Here is a 23,786-nt window from a genome sequence, read left to right as displayed (position 1 = left end):
AATACTGTGGCTACAAGAGCAGGTCAGAGGCTGGGTATTCTGCGGCGAGTGACTCACCTCCTGACTCCCCAAAGTCTTTCCAACATCTACAAGGCACAGGTCAGGAGTGTGATGGAATAATCTCCACTTCCCTGGATGAGTGCAGCTCCAACAACACTCAAGAAGCTCGACACCATCCAGGACAAAGCAGCCCCATCCACCACCCTAAACATTCACTCCCTTCACCACCAGCGCACTGTGGCTGCAATGTGTACCATCCACAGGATGCACTGCAGCAACTCGCCAAGGCTTCTTCGACAGCACCTCCCAAACCCGCGACCTCTACCACCTAGAAGAACAAGAGCAGCAGGCACGTGGGAACAACACCACCTGCACGTTCCCCTCCAAGTCACACACCATTCCGACTTGGAAATATATCGCCGTTTCTTCATCGTCGCTGGGTCAAAATCCTGGAACTCCCTTCCTAACAGCTCAGTGGGAGAATTTTCACCACACGGACTGCAGTGGTTCAAGATGGCGGCTCACCACCACCTTCTCAAGGGCAATTAGTGATGGGCAATAAATGCTGGCCTCGCCAGCGACACCCACATCCCATGAACGAATAAAGAAAAAAAAAATTACCTCCTTGCTTTTGAATCCTCGACCCAAAACTAAGGGTTACAATTCCCATTTTAACGGGTGAACATAATTTTTAAACTGATCGTGTGCGTTATCTACTTTTGGGACGGTAAAGTTCATGTTTTAATTCGAAGAATGTTCTGTTTGACCTGCAAGTGATTCTTTCATTAACGCTACCCTTTGATCTTGCTGACTAATCCCATCAGCCTCATTTGATCTCCAGTGTCTGTGACCGGAAGGCTACCTTTAAATATGTGCGTTCTTCATTGCAAGATCTCCTATCTTAAGTTTAAACACTGGAAGTACACAGAAGGCCCATCAGCATGTGAAAGAGAAAAGACGGGTTAATATTTTGGGCGGAAGTTTTGTCACAACTGGAAAAAGGAGGTAGGGATCCACTTTACAAAACTGACCCTAGCAGAGGGACGTTCCAACGGTGCAGACACACTAAATACCTTTACAAATAGGTAGCTAACTGGCTGAACAGCAGGGAAGTAGAAGAGGCAGAAAAAGCCTGAAGTCCCTTCAACCTGGCCACCTAACGCAAGTTCTCAAGATTGCGACAGATGAGGCCCGGCCATTCGGCCCATCTTCGTCCATCTATTCAGCAAGCCACAAGTTCCCTCCACTGCAGCTGCCTTTTAAACGATCCAGCATTTTCACCTGATCACGAGCTGGGACTCAACTCAAAACACTTTGGATTTTGAATGTGTTACAACACAGTGCAGTGATGCAACTTGATGGGGCCCAAGACTGGTGACCCTGTTGGAACAGCCCCTATTAATCTCATCTGACCAACCCAAAATGTCGGCAGAGTTAAAAGTATGGAACTTTTGTTATTCCAAGACGTGTGGAAATCCAGAGTGCAGCTGTAAGAATAACTGAGGGTTCATTTCCCTTTCAGACCCAGTCTCGATTGACTTCTTAGTTGAGCTGCCCCCAGTTTGTCAGGTGATTGAATAAGGAGTAGCAGACTGGTATAAGGCCAGCCATCTCTACCAGCCAAACTGTGAGCTCCATTGGCACACCGCACTAGGAAAGAAACAAAAAGAAAGACTTGCATTTATATAGCGCCTTTCAACCACTTCAGGACATCACTAAGCACTTTACAGCTAATTAAGTACTTTTGAAGTGTAGTCACTGTTGTAATGTAGGAAACGCAGCAGCCAAGTTGCACGCAGCAAGATCCCACAAACAGCAATGAGAATGTCCAGATAATCTGTTTTTAGCAATGTTGGTTGAGGGATAAATATTGGCCCAACACCAGGGAGAACTCCCCTGCTCTTCTTCAAAATAGTGCCATGGGATCTTTTACATCCACCTGAGGGCAGAAAGGGCCTCGGTTTAACGTCTCATCTAAAAGATGCCGCCTCCAACAGTGCAGCACTCCCTCAGTACTGCATTGGAGTGTCAGCCTGGATTTTGTGCTCCAGTCTCCAGAGTGGGGCTTGAACCCACAACTTTCAGCCTCAGAGGTGAGTGTTACCACTGAGCCACAGCTGAGGAACGGGATGCCTCTGATGGGCAGCGTTAAGATGGTGAGCACACTGCTAGCGCCCCTCCTCTTCCTCACATCCTCATCCCCAAACCTGGCACCTCTCCTCTCCCGCTGGTTTTATATTAATATTTCCAGAAAATGTTTTAGAATTAATATTATCTTATACTGTTTGCATCTAAATAGTTTTTTAAAAAAAAGTCCAACCTCTCTGTCATGTACACTTCTGTAAATAAGTAACCAGTCCTTTGAATTGCTGCCCCAGAAGCTAAGTTCCTGTATGGGAGCAGTCACTAACATACGCCTAGACTGAGTCTTGGCTGCATTACTAAGGATGGGAGTTGTTGACTAATACTTTTTTACATCTCATCCCCCTTCTAATTGACTCCTTGGTACTAATGCAGATTATTCACACAGGTACAATGCCACAGGCCCTGGCATCCCACTGGAACTCTCGCCTATAGTAGCCATTCCTTGTACGTGGCCTTCATAGTCGATAGGCTATTCAGCAGTGGGGGTGGCACAGTCGAGCCCAGTCCTATCCTCTGCTGTCTGGTAGCGCATTGGATAGGGTCTCTCTGTTCCGTATTAAAAGGCGCTCATTAACCGGTTAACTTAAACTGCTGATGGACTATGTTCGAATAGCTCACACAGAAACATGTTAACCAGTAAATTACCCCTTGGATATAATATAATTGCGATTACGGAGACATGGCTGCAGGGTTACCAAGGCTGGGAGCTGAATATCCAAGGGTATTCGATATTTAGGAAGGACAGACAAAAAGGAAAAGGAGGTGGGGTGATATTGTTGGTAAGGAAAGAAATCAGAGCAATAGTGAGAGGATATTGGCTCAGAAAATCAAGATGTAGAATCAGTCTGGGTGGAGTTAAGCAGCACCAAGGGGCAGAAAACACTGGTGGGAGTTGTCTATAGGCCTCCAAACAGTAGTGGTAATGTAGGGGATGGGATCAAACAGGAAACTAGAGATGCACGTAACAAGGGTACTACAGTAATCATGGGTGACTTTAATCTACATATAGACTGGCCAAACCAAATTAGCAATAATACTGTGGAGGATGAATTCCTGGAGTGTGTACGAGATGTTTTTTTAGACCAGTTCATTGAGGAGCCAACCAGGGAACAGGCTATCCTAGATTGGGTATTGTGCAATGAGGAGGGGTGAATTAATAATCTTGTTGTGCGGGGTCCTTTTAGGGAAGAGTGACCATAACATGATAGAATTCCTCATTAAGATGGAAAGTGAAATATTACATTTGGTTCCCTCATCCAAATCGTTGAGATATATTGTGAATAGCTGGGGCCCAAGCACTGATCCCTGCAGTACCCCACTAGTCACTGCAATCTGAAACTAGGGTCCTAAATCTAAACAAAGGAAACTACGAAGGTATGAGGAGTGAGTTGGCTATGATAGATTGGGAAGCTTCATTAAAAGGCATGACGGTGGATAGGCAATGGCTAACATTTAAGAAACGAATGCATGAATTGCAACAATTATACATTCGTTTCTGGCGCAAAAACACAAAAGGAAAAGCAGCCCAACTACGGCTGACAAAAGAAATTAAGGCTAGTATTCAATCCAAAGAGGGGTCATATAAAGTTGCCAGAGAAAGCAGCAAGCCTGAGGATTGGGAGCAGTTTAGAATTCAGCAAAAAAGGACCAAGAGATTGATAGAGGGGAAAAATAGAGTATGAGAATAAACTTGCAAGGAACATAAAAGTGGACTGTAAAAGCTTCCACAAGTATGTAAAAAGAAAAAGATTAGTGAAGACAAATGTAGGTCCCTTACAGTCAGAAACGGAAGAATTTATAATGGGGAACAAGGAAGTGACAGAGCAATTAAACAAATACTTTGGTTCTGTCTTCATGGAAGAGGACACAAATAACTTCCCAGAAATGCTAGGGAACCAAGGGACTAGTGAGAAGGAGGAATTAAAGGAAATTAGTTTTAGGAAAACAATAGTGCTGGAGAAATTAATGGGACTGAAAGCTGATAAATCCCCAGGGCCTGATAATCTGCATCCCAGAGTACTAAAAAAAGGTAGCCTTGGAAATAGTGGATGCATTAGTTGTCATCTTCCAAAATTCTATAGATTATGGAACAGTTCCTGCAGATTGGAGGGTGGCAAATGTAACCCCACTATTTAAAAATGGAGGGAGAGAGAAAACGGGGAAGTACAGACTGGTTAGCCTAACATCAGTAATCGGAAAATGCTAGAGTCTATTATAAAGGATGTGATAACAGGACACTTAGAAAATATCAACGAGATTAGACAAAGTCAACGTGGATTTATAAAGGGAAATCATGTTTGACAAACCTACTGGAGTTTTTTGAGGATGTAACTGGTAGAATAGATAAGGGAAAACCAGTGAATGTAGTGTATTTGGATTTTCAGAAGGCCTTCAATAAAGTCCCACATAAGAGGTTAGTGTGCAAAATTATAGCACATGGGATTGGGAGTAATATACTGGCATGGATTGAAAATTGGTTAACAGACAGGAAACAGAGTAGGAATGAATAGGTCTTTTTCCGGGTGGCAGGCAGTGACTAGTGAGGTACCGCAGGGATCAGTGCTTGGGCCCCAGCTATTCACAATATATATCAATGATGAGGGAACCAAACGTAATATTTCCAAGTTTGCTGACGACACAAAACTAGGGATCGTGAGTTGTGAGGAGGATGCAAAGAGGCTTCAAGGCGATTTAGACAAGTTGAGCGAGTGGGCAAATACATGGCAGATGCAGTATAACGTGGATAAATGTGAAGTTATCCACTTCGGACGGAAAAACAGAAAGGCAGAGTATTATTTAAATGGTGATAGATTGGGAAATGTTGATGTACAAAGGGACCTGAGTGTCCTTGAACACCAGTCACTGAAAGCTAACATGCAGGTACAGCAAGCAATTAGGAAGGCAAATGGTATGTTGGTCTTCATTGCAAGAGGATTTGAGTACAGGAGTAAGGATGTCTTATTGTAGTTATACAGGGCCTTGGTGAGATCACACCTGGAGTATTGTGTGCAGTTTTGGTCTCCTTACCTAAGAAAGGATATACTTGCCATAGAGGGAGTGCAGCAAAGGTTCACCAGTCTGATTCCTGGGATGGCAGGTCTGTCGTATGAGGAGAGATTGGGTCAACTCGGCCTGTATTCACTCGAGTTTAGAAGAATGAGAGGTGATCTCATTGAAACATAAAATTCTGACAGGGCCAGACAGACTGGATGCAGGGAGGATGTTTCCCCTGGCTGGGGGGGGGGGTCCAGAACGAGGGGTCACAGTCTCAGGATATGGGGTAGGACATTTAGGACTGAGATGAGGGTGGTGAACCTGTGGAATTCTCTACCACAGAAGGCTGTGGAGGCCAAGTCACTGAATATATTTAAGAAGGAGATAGATAGATTTCTAGTCACAAAAGGCATCAAGGGGCATGGGGACAGAGTGGGAATATGGTATTGAGATAGAGGATGAACCATGATCATATTGAATGGTGGAATTTCTATGTTTCAGTGGTATCCCCCACACATGCATTTTTCCAGCATAGGTCACTGTGTACTGCTCAGGACCAACAAACCTGGTGTACTCCCCCTCCCCCTCCTCCAGACCATGGCCACTGAGGTCAGGTGTAGTGCCCCGCCAAGGCCACAGATCAGATCAGCTAACTAAGCCCACAACTGCGTCCAGTTCTCGGAGTTAAGCTCCCCTCTTCCTCATGCTGATTCTACTCCACTGCCACCATTAGGAAGTTGCTTAATCCATATTATCTGTTCATTTGAATTGAAATCGTGCAACAAAGAAACCCAGCCCAGGTGCTGTTGTATTAAAATTGCTTAATTCAAACTACTGGATAATTCAAATTTGTTTAGAAATTACTTTAAATTAAACAGTTGAGTTCTGACGAAAGGTCATCGACCCGAAACGTTAACTTTCTTCCTCCACAGATGCTGCCTGACTTGCTGAGTATTTCCAGCATTTTCTGTTTTTATTTTAAATTAACAGCATTAGACTGAGAGTGTGCAGTCACATAGTACAGTGCACGTACTCTGCGAATAGTAACGACAGCACTGAATGTGGCAACCCTATGCCTCAGATTAATTGGCAGATGTCACTGAGCACAGTGAATAGCTCGGGAGGAAATGGAAACGAGTAACTTAAAAGCCATGAAAAAGAGCTCTTAGTCATCGTGTAAAAACCATGTTTCACTGATACATACTAATTTTTTTTCAATTGGGAGTTAAAATGTTCTTTTCTGAAGACTTTGAGTCCTCTTACTTCTGCCCACCTTGTGCGATGTTTCCATAGAGCAAATCATTTTCTTGAAAATCATCCGTTAATGTAGTGACATCTTGTCTGCGTGTGGGATTGAACCAGTCTTTGGCCCATAAAAACGGACTCCCAGTGACCCTGCCATGAAGCTTGGGGGTCATATCACCGTGCTGTAAATTCACAAACCTCAAACAGTTAGAGTTTAGGGAAAAAAAACTTTGTTCTCCCTGCAGGACAGTGGGTGTATGGAAAGACTCACTGAGAAGGGAGTTGATTTGGGCCCTTTACCAGGAACTGGAACTGAGTTTTGTGAAGTGTGGTTGAAGGTCAAAGATATTAAGAGCACTGCTTGAGTTTTTTATTTACGAGTGGTTGGGGAAGTCAATGAGTGTAGCGAAAGTGGGGATCCACTGGTGGTGGAATGATACAACACAGAAGGAGGCCATTTTTCCCATCGTGCCTGTGCCAGTTCTTAGAAAGAGCTATCAAATTAGTCCCACTCCCCTGCTCTTTCCCCATAGCCCTGCAACTTTTTCCTTTTCAAGTATTTATCCAATTTGAAAGTTACTATTGAATCTGTTTCCACCACCCTTTCAACACTGCATTCCAGATCACAAGTCGCTGCTTTAAAAAAAAATTTTCCTCATCTGCCCTCTGGTTCTTTTGTCAATTCCCTTAAATCTGTGTCCTCTGGTTACTGACCCTTCTGCCACTGGAAAGAGTTTCTCCTTATTTACTCCATCAAAACCCTTCATAATTTTGAACACGTCTATTAAATCTCCCCTTAACCTTCTCTGCTCTAAAGTGAACAATCCCAACTTCTCCAGTCTCTTCACGTAACTGAAGTCCCTCATCCCTGGTACCATTCTAGTAAATCTCCTCTGCAACCTGTCTAAGGCCTTGATCAGGAGTGCGCTTGATCAGCTGAATGACCGTTTCTCGCTCGAGACTTAGTTCTTGGGTCCTGGGTTAACTGTTCCCTTTTGCGATGTCTCCCCTCACTGGCAGTGCAGGGGAGTTCTCCCCGGTGTCCTGGCCAATATTTATCCCTCAAGCAACATCATTTAAAAAAAAATAGATTAGCTGGTCATTATCTCATTGCTGTTTGTGGGATCTTGCTGTGTGCAAATTGGCTGCTGCATTTCCTACATTACAACAATGACTACACTTCAGAAGTACTTCATTGGCTCTAAAGCGCTTTGGGACGTCCTGAAGTTGCAGAAGGCATAGAAATGCAAGTCTTTTAAGTCTTCCTTCAGTAGGTGCACGCTTGTTTAAATAATGGCTCTTGATAAAAAAGAGCGTCAAGACTGCGATGTGTACAGTACTGCTAGGGGTTTCCAGTAACGGACATCAGGTTATGGTGAGAGTGACAAGTATTTAAACTAATCAGCTTGATAAATGTGGTTCATTTCACTCATCACAAGATGATTTTTCAAAGCTTGTAAAGTGTATTTTTAGGTACAGTCATAGGCAGGAGGAAACCTTCAATTATGGTTTGTGCCATTCCTATTCCTATTGAACAGCCATTTAGATTGAGGAGTCAGCCTTCGTTCTGCTGTCGGTTGCTTCGCAGTTGAGGATTTAATGCATGAAGTAACACTGCTATTTTGCCCCTTAGTCTCTGTAGGTAAAAGAATATCTGTTAATTATTCTGCACTGTTAGATTAGCTCAGTAAAAAGAGTTTCCTTCCTCCTTGCGCGGCCTCCCACTGTGAGTAGGTGAGCCGTGTTGATCCCTGGGCCAATTATCGTAGGCACTGAGGAAGTGCAGCCCTGGGGCTACTCTCGCTGTCTGGTCCCCCTTCCTGTGGGGAAAGTTGTGCAGCCTTTTGACTGCACGACCCAGACTGGGCAGAACATGTGGAGGAGCAACAGTTTACGATCAGGATCTTAGAAGGGTGGCAGCAGCACCCAAAGTGGGTCGCTGCCTCAAACTCACTGACAGGCAGACAACGCTATTCGTGGCTGCCAGATGTTCAAGGTGCATGGCAACAGCGTGCTGGTTCTACATGCAATGCCAGCACTTTACTTGCAGGCCTGCTTTTAGTGTAGCTAGATGGTGCTGGGCCTGGAGAAGAGGCTTCAAGGTGAAGCTAACTGATGTTGTCAAGATTGAGGGCAGTTGCTATAACTGTCCCTGATGCTTTGGTCCCTGTGGTGAAGGGTTCAAATCCCAGGGACACAGGTTAAAAACGAGGAAGTTGGATTGAGGAGGGGCATTCGGGGAACAACTTCAACCAAAGGGTTAGAGTTGTGGAAAAAGTCTTCAAGCAAGGATGTTGGAGCAGATAGTGCCAACAGGTTTCAGATGATTGGATGTATTTGTGGAAGGATTGAGGGCTATGGTGAGAAGGTGGGTTTGATCTCTGAAAGGGGATGGGCTGGGCCCAGTGAACTTCTTTCCTGCCTCAGTCCATCTGCTGAAACCCTCATCCATGCTTTCGTTACCTCCAGATTCAACTATTCCAATGCTCTCCTGGCCGACCTTCCACCCTCCATAAACTTGAGCTCATCCAAAACTCTTCTGCCTGTGTCCTATCCCATAGCAAGCCCTGTTCACCCATCACCTCTGTGCTCGCTCACTTACATTGGCTTCCGGTCCCCGAATGCCTCAAATTGAAAATTCTCATCCTAGTGTTCAAATCCCTCCATGGCCTTGCCCCTCCCTATCTTTCTAACCTCCTCCAGCCCTACAACCCTTTTGAGATCTCTGCGCTTCTCCAATTCTTGCCTCTTGCTCATCCCCCACTTCCTTCGCCCCACCATTGGCAGCTGTGCCTTCAGCTGCCGAGACCATAAGCTCTAGGATTCCCTCCCTAAGTCTCTCTGCCTCTCTCTCCTTCTCTAAGATGCTGCTTAAAACCTACCTCTTTGACCAAGCTTTTGATCACCAGTCCTAGTATCTCCTCCTTTGGCTCGATGTCAATTTTTGTCTGATTACACTTTTGTGAAGCACGTTGGGACATTTTAATACATTAAAGGTGTTATATAAATGCAAGTTGTTGTAATAATTTAGGTGTGAGACGTGTGGTGATACCTACACCTCCCAGTGTAGTGTTTTGTTGCCCCCAGCATACCAGAGTGAACCCCCTCTGTTTCCTTTTTACAGGTGGTTCTTCGGGAAAATCTCCAGAGCAAAGGCAGAGGAGCTGCTCAGCAAACAGAGGCACGATGGAGCGTTCCTCATACGGGAAAGTGAAAGTGCCCCCGGTGACTTCTCGCTCTCAGTCAAGTGAGTATCAGGAGGCACCAAGGGTCCAAGAAGGGAGTCCTAAAACGAGCTCACCCACCTCCTCCCCCGGGCACTCCCACCTGCCGGATCTCTTGTGAGCCTTCGTCCCAGCTCTGCGGAGACGATGGCAGCTGCTTTCGTTCTGACTGGTTATCTCGATTTTTGTCCAGTCTATTAAACAAAGGTGTGACATCGGATTGATCCATTTTTGGTAGGGGAGGGGGAGATCGCCAGTACAGGGGCACTCCGCCCGTCCCACCGCGTGGTTCTGTCTGGTACAGGTAGAGTTTGGAATTTATTTGGGCGATGGCAGTTGTTTCCAGCTCTTCCTGCAGGGTGTGACACCACTCTGACAGCCCCTCTAGAGAAGTGAAGCCTCCTCATGTACTACTCCTGAGAGAATTGCAAGCGTGTCATCCTATAAACTATTCGGTGAGTAAGGATATCTCCGGCATGCTCCTTCCATTTTCTCTTCTTCCTCCTCACGCTCCTCCCAGATTGGGATTCCTAGAAGGACACCCCCATCAAGAAACAACTGAAAGGCCTGAAGCCCCTTTGAGTCAGTAACCAGAGGATACAGATTTAAGATAATTGGTGAAAAAACTTGGGGGTGGGGGGGTCAGGAATGAGATTTTTTTTTCCCTGCAGTGAGTTATTATCTGGAATGCGCTGATTGAAAGGGTGGTGGAAGCAGATTCAATAGTAGCTTTCAAAAGGGGATTGGATAAATACTCAAAGGAAAAAATTGCAGGGCTATGGGGAATGAGAAGGGGAGTGGGACTAATTGGATAGCTCTTTCAAAGAGCTGGCACAGGCACAATGGGCCGAATGGCGGCCTCATGCTGTACGATTCTGTGTGTGGAGTGGGGCAGGTCTCTGGAGCCGGGGCTATTACTCCTTTCGATGTAAAAGATATGTAAGTGGGACAAAGCTCAATTATCCTAGCATCGTCTTTCATTTTAAAGGGCACAATGTATATCTTTTCAACCGAATTTCTCCCCCCCCCCCCCCCTACCCCCACCCCGTTTGAGTCGTCATGCACTGGTTTGTGACTAAGATTGAATTACTCACACGTCGTCCCTCCTTGTGGCTCCCCTTGGGCATCATGGCTGGGATCAGGAACATCCTGCACTATACTGCCTGCTGACTGCACCAACTCTGGGAATTTTTAACACCCAGTTATCTCTGTGGACAAATTTAGACATTTGTGTTCTGGAGCAATGGGACAAAAATCTCCACTGTAGCTCACTGCTGCCACCCAGCTGTGTGGACCATACATGCAGCTGTTGGAACTGCATAGCCTCTAAATTGGATTTGAAAATGTTTGGTTGCAGATATTTGCACAGAGATAAAAAGTGCTGTTAATTCTGGAGTTTGATAAATGAAATGGTGGGGCACAGTGAAGGGAACTGCATTAGGCCTCCATTCTGCTTGGCTAAAGACTTGTGGTTGGGGGTAGGTGGGGGTGGCGAGATTGGCCCGGGACTCCTGCTGGAAAGTGCAGGTTGTAAATGCCAGGCGAGGACAGCAGTGATGCTCCCCATAGTTAAATAGCCAGGCAGCCGTCACCGCCTGCGTGAAGATTGGCCACTTGGCCAAGGTGCCAGAGGGTGATCTGTGCTTCTGGGGGTACGCGCCAGCAATAGCCTGTGCCTTCAAGAGATAGGGGGAGGGGGAAACGAGTACCACAGGCATTGCGGAGCCCAAATGCAGTTTGAATCATGAAATTTCTGTCTTCCCGTGTGAGTGATTTAAAAATAATCGTTTTCCTTTCTCCGTTCCTTGCAGGTTTGGGAATGACGTGCAGCATTTTAAAGTACTGCGTGATGGAGCAGGGAAGTACTTTTTGTGGGTAGTAAAGTTTAACTCTCTGAACGAATTGGTGGACTATCACAGATCCACGTCAGTGTCTCGGAACCAACAGATCTTCCTGCGTGACATCGAGCAGGTCCCACAGGTGAGGGGGAGGCAATCACGCTGACGGCCAAGGGGAAGGGAGCAGAGGTTAAAGGACCGGCTCCTAACAGTTCTCGATGCAGCTGCACGTCATTTTGCAGCAGCTTTCCAGCTGATTTTTTTTTGCAGGGATGTTTCCAGTTTGAAGGCCAGACTGCTCCACAAACTGGGGGTGAGCTGCTTCAACTCCCGCGGTGCAGCATCAGTCGCACTTTGTCCCCTTGTACGGCTGAGTTCATCAATTGTCAATCCTGATGGTTAAATGGGGACCTTGGTTGAGCTGGTGGCAGGGGATGCAGCGTCTCCCATTACCCAGTGTGGACTGTTGGCTTCTGGTTGGACCATCCCAAAGGGCTGAGCGTTATGGAGCAGGAAAGATTGAAAATGGGGATATTATTGGGGAGAGAGGGAGGAGAGAAGATTACTGCAAAAAACATGTGCTCCTGACTTAAACATAACATGAGGGGTCTGGGTCTGTTGTAGACTAATTGATGAGATTAATTACTATGATTAGTCAACAACTCCATTCTAGTTGTATCATGCAATGACCAGGATGATAGAAGGCGAACTGGATGGGTCTTTTTACGTCTAGCAATTCCTAAAGGTCTTTTTTTATTTTCGTTCATGGGATGTGGGCGCGCTGGCAAGGCCAGCATTTATTGCCCTTGAGAAGGTGGTGGTGAGCCGCCTTCTTGAACCGCTGCAGTCCGTGTGGTGAAGGTCCTCCCACAGTGCTGTTAGGAAGGGAGTTCCAGGATTTTGAACCAGCGACGATGAAAGAACGGCGATATATTTCCAAGTCGGGATGGTGTGTGACTTGGAGGGGAACGTGCAGGTGGTGTTGTTCCCATGTGCTTGCTGCCCTTGTCCTTCTAGGTGGTAGAGGTCGCGGGTTTGGGAGGTGCTGTCGAAGAAGCTGGTGTGTTGCAATTGGCCTCAGTGCCCTTGGGCCAGAGACAGGGAAATAAAATAAACTGAGGTTTCCGCTCTTGATCTCTGTCCAGTGATTCCTGCTCAATATTGCGTGCGTGTGAACATTGGGCAAGGACAGGATAAGGCTCAGCTGTGATGACCCACATGGTGAAATAAACAGCGGCTCACACACTAAGAAAGGCCCCAGCAAGTTCCTTGATGCATGTCAAATTTCAACCGGAAAAGACCATGCGTCTATCTAATGCTCCTTCCTGCAGTTGTAGCCGATGAGTTTCTTCAAGGTACTTGTCCAATTTGACCCTAGAGAGATGTTGGGTTCTACCTTCAGGGGGAGGAGGGAGTATAAGAGGGAGAAAAATGTGAAGAGAAAGCCAAGTTTGTACCAAAATGGAAAAGGACCTTCCCTCATTTTCAGTGGCCGGTTGCTATACTGAATAGGAGGTGAAGGGGAGGGGGAGTCCTGAGAGTTTGCACACTGGCTACAGTTCTCGGTAATTATTTGCATAGTAAATATGGTGACACGCCCTCATCCCTGCTTCCCACACTTGGCATAGTTAAAACCAGGAACTTGCATTGGGACTAGGGGCCTGTCTGAAGTAGAGAGCAGTCTGAGGAATTTAGTAGCAATTACTTCAGGAGTAGGTGGTGTACTGGAATCATAGAATGGTTACAGCACAGAAGGAGGCCACTCGGCCCGTCAAGCCCGTGCCAGCTCTCTGCAAGAGCAATCCAGCTAGTCCCACTCCCCACCTTTCCCCGTAGCACTGCAAATTGTTTTCCTTCAAGTACTTATCCAATTCTGTTTTGAAAGCCACGATTAAATCTGCCTCCACCACCCTTTCAGGCAGTGCATTCTAGATCATAACCATTAGCTGCCAAAAATAAGTGTTTCCTCACGTCGTCTTTGGTTCTTTTGCCAATTATCGTAAATCTGTGTCCTCTGGTTCTCGACCCTTCTGCCAATGGGAACAGTTTTTCCCTCTATCTACTCTGTCTAGACCTCTCATGATTTTGAACACCTGTATCATATCACCTCTCAACCTGCTCTGCTCTAAGGAGAACAATCCCAGCTTCTCCAGTCTGTCCATGTAACTGAAGTCCCTCATCCCTGGAATCATTCTAGTAAATCTTTTCTGCACCCTCTCTAAGGCCTTCACATCTTTCCTAAAATGCGGTGCCCAGACTTAGACACAATACTCTAGTTGTGGCCGAACCAGTGTTTTATAAAGATTCAACATAACTTCCTTATTTATTTATGAAGCCCAGGATCCCGTATGCTTTTTAAACCGTTTTCTCAACCTGCCCTGCCACCTTCAGCGATTCGTGCACATACATCCCCAGTTCTCTCTGTTCCTGCATCCCCTTTAGAATTGTGCCGTTTAGTTTATATTGCCTCCTTGTTCTTCCTGCCAAAATGCATCACTTTGCATTTCTCTGCGTTAAATTTTATCTGCCACATGTCCGCCCATTCCACCAGTCTGACTATGTCCTCTTGGAATCTATTACTATTACTATCCTCCTCACTGTTCAATACACTTCCAAGTTTTATGTCATCTGCACATTTTGAAATTGTGCCCTGTACACCCAAGTCCAAATCATTAATGTATACCAAGAAAAGCATCGGTCCTGGTACCGACCCCTGGGGTACACCACTGTATACCTTCCTCCAGTCCAAAAAACAACCATTCACCACTGCTCTCTGTTAAACACAATTTGCTTTTAACAAATCCCTGCTGGCTTTCCTTATATTAATCCATACTTATCCAAATGAGTTAAACACTGGCTTTTCACCTCAGGTACCTGGCTTCAAATCCAGTCCCAATGCGAGACAAAACTCTCCTCTGTCTGGGGTCCTACGTGAAATGGACTAGGGCACTCTCAATCCAATTCTAAGCATAGGTCCACAGTGTAAAACTGTCCCAACTTGGCTCCAAATTGCCAGCCTTACTCCGAGGCCAAAGAGTGCCTGGTGTCAGAGGTGAGAAATGGAAAATGTCACATTGGCATAATAGGAGGCACTCTTCTGAGTTTGGGGCTAAAGCCCATAGGTGAGGGCAAGGACCTTTACTCTGTAAGTAACCCGTGCTGTACCTGCCCTGGGAATGTTTCAGAAAGTGTAGAGGGACCTTTACACTGTATCTAACCTTTGCTGTACCTGCCCTGGGAGTGTTTGATGGGACAGTGTAGAGGGACCTTTACTCTGTATCTAACCCGTGCTGTACCTGCCCTGGGAGTGTTTGATGGGACAGTGTAGAGGGAGCTTTACTCTGTATCTAACCCGTGCTGTACCTGCCCTGGGAGTGTTTGATGGGACAGTGTAGAGGGACCTTTACTCTGTATCTAACCCGTGCTGTACCTGCCCTGGGAGTGTTTGATGGGACAGTGTAGAGGGAGCTTTACTCTGTATCTAACCCGTGCTGTACCTGCCCTGGGAGTGTTTGATGGGACAGTGTAGAGGGAGCTTTACTCTGTATCTAACCCGTGCTGTACCTGCCCTGGGAGTGTTTGATGGGACAGTGTAGAGGGAGCTTTACTCTGTAACTAACCTTTGCTGTACCTGCCCTGGGAGTGTTTGATGGGACAGTGTAGAGAGACCTTTACTCTGTATCTAACCTTTGCTGTACCTGCCCTGGGTGTGTTTGATGGGACAGTGTAGAGGGAGCTTTACTCTGTATCTAACCCGTGCTGTACCTGCCCTGGGAGTGTTTGATGGGACAGTGTAGAGGGAGCTTTACTCTGTATCTAACCCATGCTGTACCTGCCCTGGGAGTGTTTGCCACTAACATCCCTCACTACCTTGAGCGCAATAGTACACTTTTAAAAAAGAATTGTATTCCCAAGTAATTCTAAGAGATTGCAGCTGGCTTTCTCTGCCCCAACAAATCTTAAAGGAGCAGTGGGTCTGACCACTGGACCAACTGAAACCAGCTTGCTTCAAATGAAGTGTAAACCTGGTCCACTCTAGACTCTGGTCAGTCTGAAAGTTCAACCTGACCTGGCTTGGAGGCATAGCACGTTGTCTGGCACAGAGCAGTGTAGTAGGGGTCTCCAGATGGATGTTTGCCACAGCACCATGTGTCGGGTGTCTATGTCACAACTAGTGTGACAGGGATTTGCCCCACTAATTCTCCAGTCTCGGTTTGCAGCCCACGAGAGGAAGGATGATCCCAAAGCTCATGAGCACGGCCATGCCCTCCGCAGCACATTACAGGGCTCAGCGTCAGCCTGTTGAGCGGGTACCATTCGAGGGAGCTGATCAGATGTAACCCCAATGCCTGTCTTCCCTGGTCAAATCAGCAAGTGGGAAATAATTTTGTTCATTCATCTGATTAAATCCCAGAATTCAATCCCGTTTGGAAACCCAGTAACTGAAGGCAGCACAGAAAGAGACCATTTGGACCATCATGTTTGGGCAGGCGATTTACTAGAGCAATCCAAAACTAATCCCACTGCCCTGCTTGTTCCCCATAGCCCTGAACATTCCACTGCTTCAAATAATGATCCATTTTTTCCCTTAAATGATGCAATCTGCCTCAACCATTCCCAGTGGCAAAGCATTTCATGCTCCAACAACCCTCTGTGTAAAGAAATTTTTCCTGACCCCTCTCCTCACTGGTTTTCAATTAATGATCTCTTGTCACTGCAACCAGAGGAAATAGTCTTTCTCTATTCACTCTATCAAACCTTCCATTGTTTTTATAAACCTCTTTTTAAAAAAAAAAATCTCTCTCCTCTTCTCCAATGGAAATAGTCCCAGTATCTCAAGTCTCTCCTCGTAACTATAGTTTCTGATGCCTGGCCGCGTTTTAATCACTGGTAAAAATAGATGGTGATGTTATTTTCTCTCTGGGATCCTAGGATTCTCCTCCTTGTCCTCTGCACCCTACAGAAACGTCTGCTTTGCACTTGGAGGGAGGGAGCTGGTGGGCTAGCCCGGGTTTCCCTTTGATTGAAACAGGATTAATTGCTGTCAACAGTTGGCTGGACTCGGTTTGGAAGGGAGAGGAATAGGCAGCAGTGTCAATGCAGCTGTTTTGTAGATCTGCTACATTGTTTAGTGATGTGAGCAACTAAAACTCAGTCCCAAAGGAATCCTAATGTACACTCACCTTTTCAGTTAGTTTTTTAAAAAAAGACTGATTTATACAGTGCCTTTCACGAGCTTGGGACGTCCCAAAGCACTTTACAGCCAATGAAGTACTTTTGAAGTGTAGTCACTGTTGCAATGTAGGAAACGTGACAGCCAATTTGTGCACAGCAAGATCCCACAAACAGAAATGTGATAATGACCAGATAATCTGTTTTAGTGATGTTGGTTAAGGGTTAAATATTGGCCAGGACACTGGGGAGAACTCCCCTGCTCTTCAAAATAGTGCCATGGGACCCTTTATGTCCAGCTGAGAGTGCAGTGGGGGGCCTTGGGTTTAACGTCTCATCCAAAAGACGGCACCTTTGATAGTGCAGCACTCCCTCAGTACTGCACTGGGAGTTTCAGCCTAGATTTTGTGATCAAGTCCCTGGATAGGGGCTCGAACCCACAACCTTCTGACGCAGTGGCGAGAGTGTTACCCACTGTGCTATGGCTGACATCTATTAACTGGCCAGCTCCTTCCCACCGTTCTGGATTTGAACGCTCGCATCCAACACTTGTACTGAAACGCATCCCACCTCCCCAGTTAACTCCGCCTTTGTTCTTCCCTCCCCACCCTCTCGCAGCAACCTACGTACGTGCAGGCGCTCTTCGACTTCGACCCGCAGGAGGAAGGGGAGCTCGGATTCCGCCGCGGCGACTTCATCCAGGTCCTCGACAACTCGGACCCCAACTGGTGGAAAGGCAGCTGCCACGGGCAGTCAGGCATGTTCCCCCGCAATTACGTCACCCCAGTCAACAGGAACATCTGACGGACAGTAGTGCTGATACCTGAAGGCAGTCGCGGCCCCCCCGCGAACTTCGCAGTCTGTACGGAACTTGAAACTAGAGCGCCAAAACCAATTCTATGGGGAGGGGGATCCGAAAAGCTGAGCGATTCTACCAATAGATTTCCACAGCTGCTCCCCGCCCTTCCCCTCCCCCCTGTCAGTCTGTGCATGGGTTATAATTCCATTATTCTAATCCTGTTGTAGAATTTAAATGTATTTTCTCTATGCAAATATTGGATAATCTTATCAGCGATGTAACACAGACCGGAGGTCAGTAACAGTCCTTGCCTTGGGTCTTTTTAAAAAAGAAGAAAAATCATTCTCAGCCTTGTTCGTTTCGGGCACCGAATTCCTGCTTTGTTTTTTTTTTCCTCTCGTTTTTGTACAAATTATGTTAATTTAGCTTGTCCTTGGAAATAAACCTAAAATTTCCTCTAGCAGCTAGCAGCTATAGGAATCGTGTATAAATTATCAAGATGACTTGTAATTTTAGAGAATAACTTGATTGCTTTTATCAACAGCATGTTCTAGGGGTTTATACGGAGGTTGGGCTTCTTATGGTCTTAAAGGTGTGTGGCTGAGCACTTTCTGAATTCTGTCTTCATAGTGCCTTTAATTTTCCTTTTTTTTTGTTTAAAATACCAACGCAGACCCTGGCTGATAACTTCTCTCTCGCTCCGATTCACTTCGATAACTACGAGCTCCGGTTAGTTCAGTGATGACAAGCAGATACTGGGCAATTCACGCTGATGATCCATTAGCCTTCAGTGCCGTGGCTGGGGGCAGGGGGAAATCAAAGACTGGACACAGAGAATCCAGCAGCCTGGTTTTTGTATCCTGTGCTCACTCGCTGCAAAACAGCCCTCTGTCCTCACTGCAAGCCGAGGCTCCGATCGAGCGACAGAGCAACTCTTGTGGATTCAGTCCATTCATGGGTGTCCAGGCAAGTTTAAAACCTTGATAGCACTGGAAAGGGTTATGTAACTGATGCCTGTTGAAGGTGGTAGGTTAGTCCACAATGGGGGTGATTCCTCAGCCTCCATCGGCAGTGAATTCCTGGCGTGTGGACAAATACACACTGCTGAGGAGTGGGGGTAAGTATGTTAACCCCACCTTTCTCTTCACAGTCAGTCACATTCCAGCTGGTTCTTGCACCATTCGGTCCAGCACCTCCAGCCAGACTTGTATTTATATAAAATAACGGTGGTTCTGCTGTATTACTGAGGGGAACTGTGCGAAGTTACTCCCAGCCCACCCCGGACAATGAGAGTTTGATTGGTTTTTTTGAACTGAACACATTACCTGACGACATAACTGAGAAATTCTAGTTAGCTACTAATGAACTTTGTTTTTAAAGCTGTCTTGCTCTTTTTTTTTTAAAAAAAAAGAATTACTTTTTTGTTGCTTGTTTCTATGGACAAGCGAGAACTGTAATAATTGAATCTTATTTCGTGGGCCATTTTGGTTTAAGCAGGAGTGATCACATGACTCTCATTCGTGTGATCATTGAGATTAGCAGGAACTGAACCGATGTTACAAGTTACTGCTGTTCAGGCCTGGCCAGTCGCCGTAGTTCCATGGATACGGTGGCTTTTACCGCTCCTTGCGCTGGATGACCTGAGCCCGGTTGCACTTTGCCAAAACCTCAACATTTGTAAGCCTGATATTTTGGGGTGGTAACACATTCATGGCCCTCTGCATGATTTGTTTTGTGCTGTCCCGGTAGCGTGGCAGTCAAGCCACCAACATGAACGCCCATACCACGGAGGTTTGGAGTGCCAGGACCATCCAGTCATCAGATTGGACTGCCATACAGCTGCTAGCGTGGCTAATGCCTGGCAGTAGAGGAGCGTCTCACCGTGGGGGTAGGGTGGTGAGGGGGGGGGCAGCAGGCTAAACGAGCATAGTCACCCTTATAACAAAACGTGTCTTAGCTGAGTGCTCACCAGTGTTGGCAGCGGGACATTTGGAGACGCTTTCAACATAAAGGGAACGTGCAAGAACTTTGGGTAGAGAAATTGGGACTGTAGGATAGATCAGCACCATAATTTACCAGTCCAGGGAAAGAGGAATGTCCAGAGTTGTCACTCAGTACAAGTCTAGTGCCACTGCCATCAGGATCCACTACAAATAGGGAATAAGGTGGAAGTTAATACCTCCAGGGTGTCGCTATGGACCTCTGACCCTATCCGGTCAGTGTTGCTAATGGTGATATTTGCAGTCACTCTACTGATTCAGGGTGACTATTAGTACCTGAATAATGTTAATGTCTATAGGTATCAATTCAGAACGCTAATGGAAAGCGATTCCTCAGAACCTTTTGCAGATGCATCGCCTGGTTGAAGAACAGACTGGAGCAGAAACTTCCAGAACCAAGTGGACAACAGAATTCACCAAACGCAGCAGAGGGGAAGGGGGTGGGGGTGAGGTTCAGGTGGCAATTCTGCAATGAACAGAAGCCTGGATACATATTCAGACTGGCCCCAAAGCAAAATGGGTGGTAATTAAACCCAACCTCCGATCCATGTCCTGGTATAAGATAATGACCTGGATCCCTGTGAATTTGAGTCTAGTTGCCTGTCGTGGAGTGTTCTTTCAACCACCCCCCTGAAATCTCCCTCACCAGGCCTGTAAGTGATGTAGCACATTGACATTAAAATGTATGTGGTGAATTGTGAACAGCAGCTTGTCTGTTTATTGCTGTTTGATTTCACTAATGTGACCAGTTAGAAGCACCATCTACGTGTTAAGTACGTGGACAAGGAGGCATCTGGCTCAGCACCAGCACAGTCCAATCTCCTGTGTGCGTTCTCTGATCCTCAGCATAACACTTGAGGGGAAAGTAGCCTGTTTTAAAGGGGAACTCCGGCTTTGGTGATTGTAAAGCCAGTGAACTGACTGGTGGATTGTACCATTCAGCCGGAGTGATACAATATCGTTCAAAGTTCTCAAACATTCACACCCTCTCTGTGTATAAGCACACAAAACAATTAAGAGCTTTGGTAATGGTTTTATCATTTGAGTCTCAGTAATGGCGAGTGGGACTCGCTGGTTAAATCCTGGTGGTTGAAGCAGTGTGTAAGTGTCGTGATGCGCTGCATCCCACCAAGATCAAAACAGCTGAGCATTAAATCCGGGAACTGGGTCTGTTGGCTGTGACTGTGTCCTTTCACCTCTGGGAGCTGGGTTTAGATTCGGCCCAAACTGATAACTGAAAGGATGTCATCTAACAATGAGCTATCGCATAAAACCACCCACAAATTGGCGCAGCCTCGTTCAGAGACTCACAGGAGGATGCCTGGTATGGGAACACAGTGCAGTGGGAGGTGCTGTTCTGAGGGTGTGGCCGAGAAGCGGGAACTACTGTGCAACCAATCTGCGAGTGATTGATGCCAGCACTGCGCGTCTGTAATGGCAAGTGCTCTGTTCCCCAGCCTGTAACTTCAGTGAATACGTTGTACCAAACAATCTATAAAATAACCATCAGTGGAAACAAATGACAATTTTTTTAACACAATCATTGCTGTTATACAGAATTATGTACATGTGCAAATTTGTTTAATTTTTTAGCTGCATAAATCTGTATACAACACAGCATTCAACATTGTGACTGGGCTTGGTTAATATATTCGGCTACCAATATCCTACTCGGGGGAGGGAAATTCCCCATCAGTCAATACGCTAAAGCACTTCCTGTGTGATCTTAACTCATCCCCTCAAATTTCTTTCCGAGTCACCAGCAATTGCCCTGATTTAACCCCTGTGTTATATAGTGACAGACCTGACACCCTAGTGTTATACACTGATAGACCTGTACCCACCTACCAGTACTGTACCCCAGTGTTATACACTGATAGATCTGTGCCCACCAGTACTGTATCCTAATATTATAGTGTGACAGACCTATACCCACCAGTACTGCATAGAATCACATAGAATGTACAGCACAGAACAGGCCGTTCGGCCCAACAGGTCCATGCCGGTGTTTATGTTCCACACGAGTCTCCTCCCTCCCTACTTCATCTAATCCTATCAATATAACCTTCCAATCCTTTCTCTCTCATGTTTATCTAGCTTCCCCTTAAATGCATCTATGCTATTTGCCTCAACTACTCCTTGTGGTAGCGAGTTCCACATTCTAACCACTCTCTCGGTAAAGAAGTTTCTGCTGAATTCCCTATTGGATTTATTAATGACTGTCTTATATTTGTACCTCAGAGTTACACAGCGACAGGCTATACCCACCATCACTGTACCCTAATATTATACAGTGACAGACCCACCCCGCATTTGGTAAGGCAGACTCTGTTATTGGACCGCTGGGTGTTTTCACAGTTTGAGTGACTATTAACCTTTTATACGTCCATCCTTATACCGATATTCTAGTGGGGTTGGGGGAAGAAAAAAACATGGTTACACACACTGGCTGGCGAATGGTACAAACGTAGAGTCCCTGGAATGTACCACCGAGCCTGGACTGCGTTGGGAAGTGAGTACGGGGGTGGAGGGTAGGATGCGTGGAGCTGATCCTGCCCACCAGTCAGAGGTCTGATGGAAGAATGGTCGTCCCAGCCGTACTTTGGGGTCAGGGTGCGGGCAGCAGTGGGCACTGGGCTCCGGGAGGTTTGACTGTGCTGCAGTTTGATCTGAAATGGAGTTTTGGTTTCTGGAGTCCAGTTCTATATTTTTAAGTTTAATTTCCTTGTGAGCTTGTTTCTGCCTTACACTGGGAAAACTGCTCAGAAATGATGAGACGAGCGAGTTTGAGAGTTCCTCTGCACGCTGTCACCTGAACTATTGAACTGTGTGAAAGAACATTCGGCACCTGGACCATTTGATTGTTTACTTTTTTTTGAATTGGTGTATATCATAAGCCTTGCAGACATTTCATGTATATATTAAAAATTCAATGTTAAAATGGAGAGGCCTGTGTACTTATCCCTTGATTCTCAATGCATTTGGTAGGTAGAAGTTAACTGTGAATAATAAAATGCTGTGTATTCTTCATGAAGTGACCTGGCTCTTTCTTTCGTTGGCTTGTGCCCGCTCCTTTCCTCGGTTTGTACCCCCTCCTCTCCTCCCGTCGGTTTGTACCTCCTTTTAAGAGAAAGTTTAATTAAACTGTCTTGACGTCTCTATATTGTATTAACTTTCAGCTTTTGCCCGTTAAGTGTATTTCTGTTAGAAGGAATGAAAATATAATTGTGAGGCAGGTTTGCTTTTATTTAGGATAAACGTGTGTTTTAGCAATGTTTCAGTTCAGACAGTGGGAACTAAAAGTTGTACCAGACAAAGACAGTCAGGGAACTTTAGCTGCTGAGAGATTCAGCAGTGGACCAACAAGTTTTCTTTGTTCTCTGGAGCCTTGAGAGATGGAGACAGAATGGCTGCTTGTACCCCCATATACCTTTCAGCTTTGCAGGAGTTGGAGAAAAGATGTGCAACATCTTTATGCAGGTTAAATGTCCTCCCGGGATATAATGAGCAAAGATATGTTATGACCATCAATTCAAGAAGTTATCATTTCAATTGAGCATTCCTATGGGCTAAAATATATTCTAGGGTCTTTAACTCCTCCACTACTGCATCTGTGTAAGGAATGTGGACAAATGATAACGTTGCCTGTAGGTGGCCTTTGTTCATTAATCTCTAACTGTCTCCAGTATAATGATTTGATAGTTCAAATCACAAAGTTATACTCGTTAAAACTAAAGTTATTGATAAGGGACATGGGAACGGGATTAGGTAATGTTATGATGCATGTGAGTTGTCACGTACCAGTTGTGAAAAGGGGAGATAAAAATGGGTGTCAGGAGAGATACCTCGGAATTCGCTACCGTCTGATCTGCCTACAAAACCTCAAGCTGGAAACTGTAACGTGTTTGAATTCTCAAGGTGTTGCTGTAAGTGTGTGTTTAATTATTGTCAATAACAGTAATTACTGTATGCTTAATATTCTGTGACTGTCAATAAATGCTTTGAACCCTATTATTTTGAGTAACGTTTAAGAACACCCATCCTCTACTGGTTGGCACACCCAGATAAGGGAGCATAGTGTGGATGTATCATAGAACAGAGACTTGAGGACTGCTACCTGATTGCTAGGGAGAGTAGTGCTCCGAGCCTTCTACTGACTTAACACCGGCACGTTACAGTAATTCATTCTTCCATGGCAGAATCAAACACTATAATCCAGAGTGTTTAGAGGAACTTATCCTTGAGCAAGGATCACAATTTGCATTGGACACAAGTCGGATATGAAGACTCATTTAAATGGCGTAGAGTCCCCTTTGATGAGACGTCTAAGACCAAAAATGGTCGACGGTCCAAGTTATTTATAACTTGT

The 23,786-nt window shown here is 45.8% G+C and overlaps 1 protein-coding gene across 1 annotated transcript in view; it reads left to right on the top strand.

Annotated features, from left to right (window-relative positions):
* The window catches only part of LOC137341280 (growth factor receptor-bound protein 2), a 178,478-nt gene extending 156,033 nt beyond the window's left edge, over window positions 1-22,445 (top strand). Inside the window, exons 3-5 of the mRNA XM_068004385.1 lie at window positions 9,509-9,631; window positions 11,420-11,588; window positions 17,237-22,445. Coding sequence (XP_067860486.1) covers window positions 9,509-9,631; window positions 11,420-11,588; window positions 17,237-17,422 — 478 coding nt within the window. The 3' untranslated portion in view covers window positions 17,423-22,445. The remainder of the gene's footprint in view (window positions 1-9,508; window positions 9,632-11,419; window positions 11,589-17,236) is intronic.
* The last annotated feature ends 1,341 nt before the right edge of the window (window positions 22,446-23,786 follow it).

Source organism: Heptranchias perlo, chromosome 23, assembly GCF_035084215.1.
Source record: "Heptranchias perlo isolate sHepPer1 chromosome 23, sHepPer1.hap1, whole genome shotgun sequence".
Lineage (NCBI taxonomy): Eukaryota > Metazoa > Chordata > Chondrichthyes > Hexanchiformes > Hexanchidae > Heptranchias > Heptranchias perlo.
Note: the sequence above shows the minus strand (reverse complement) of the source record. Positions and strands in the feature narration are given on the sequence as shown.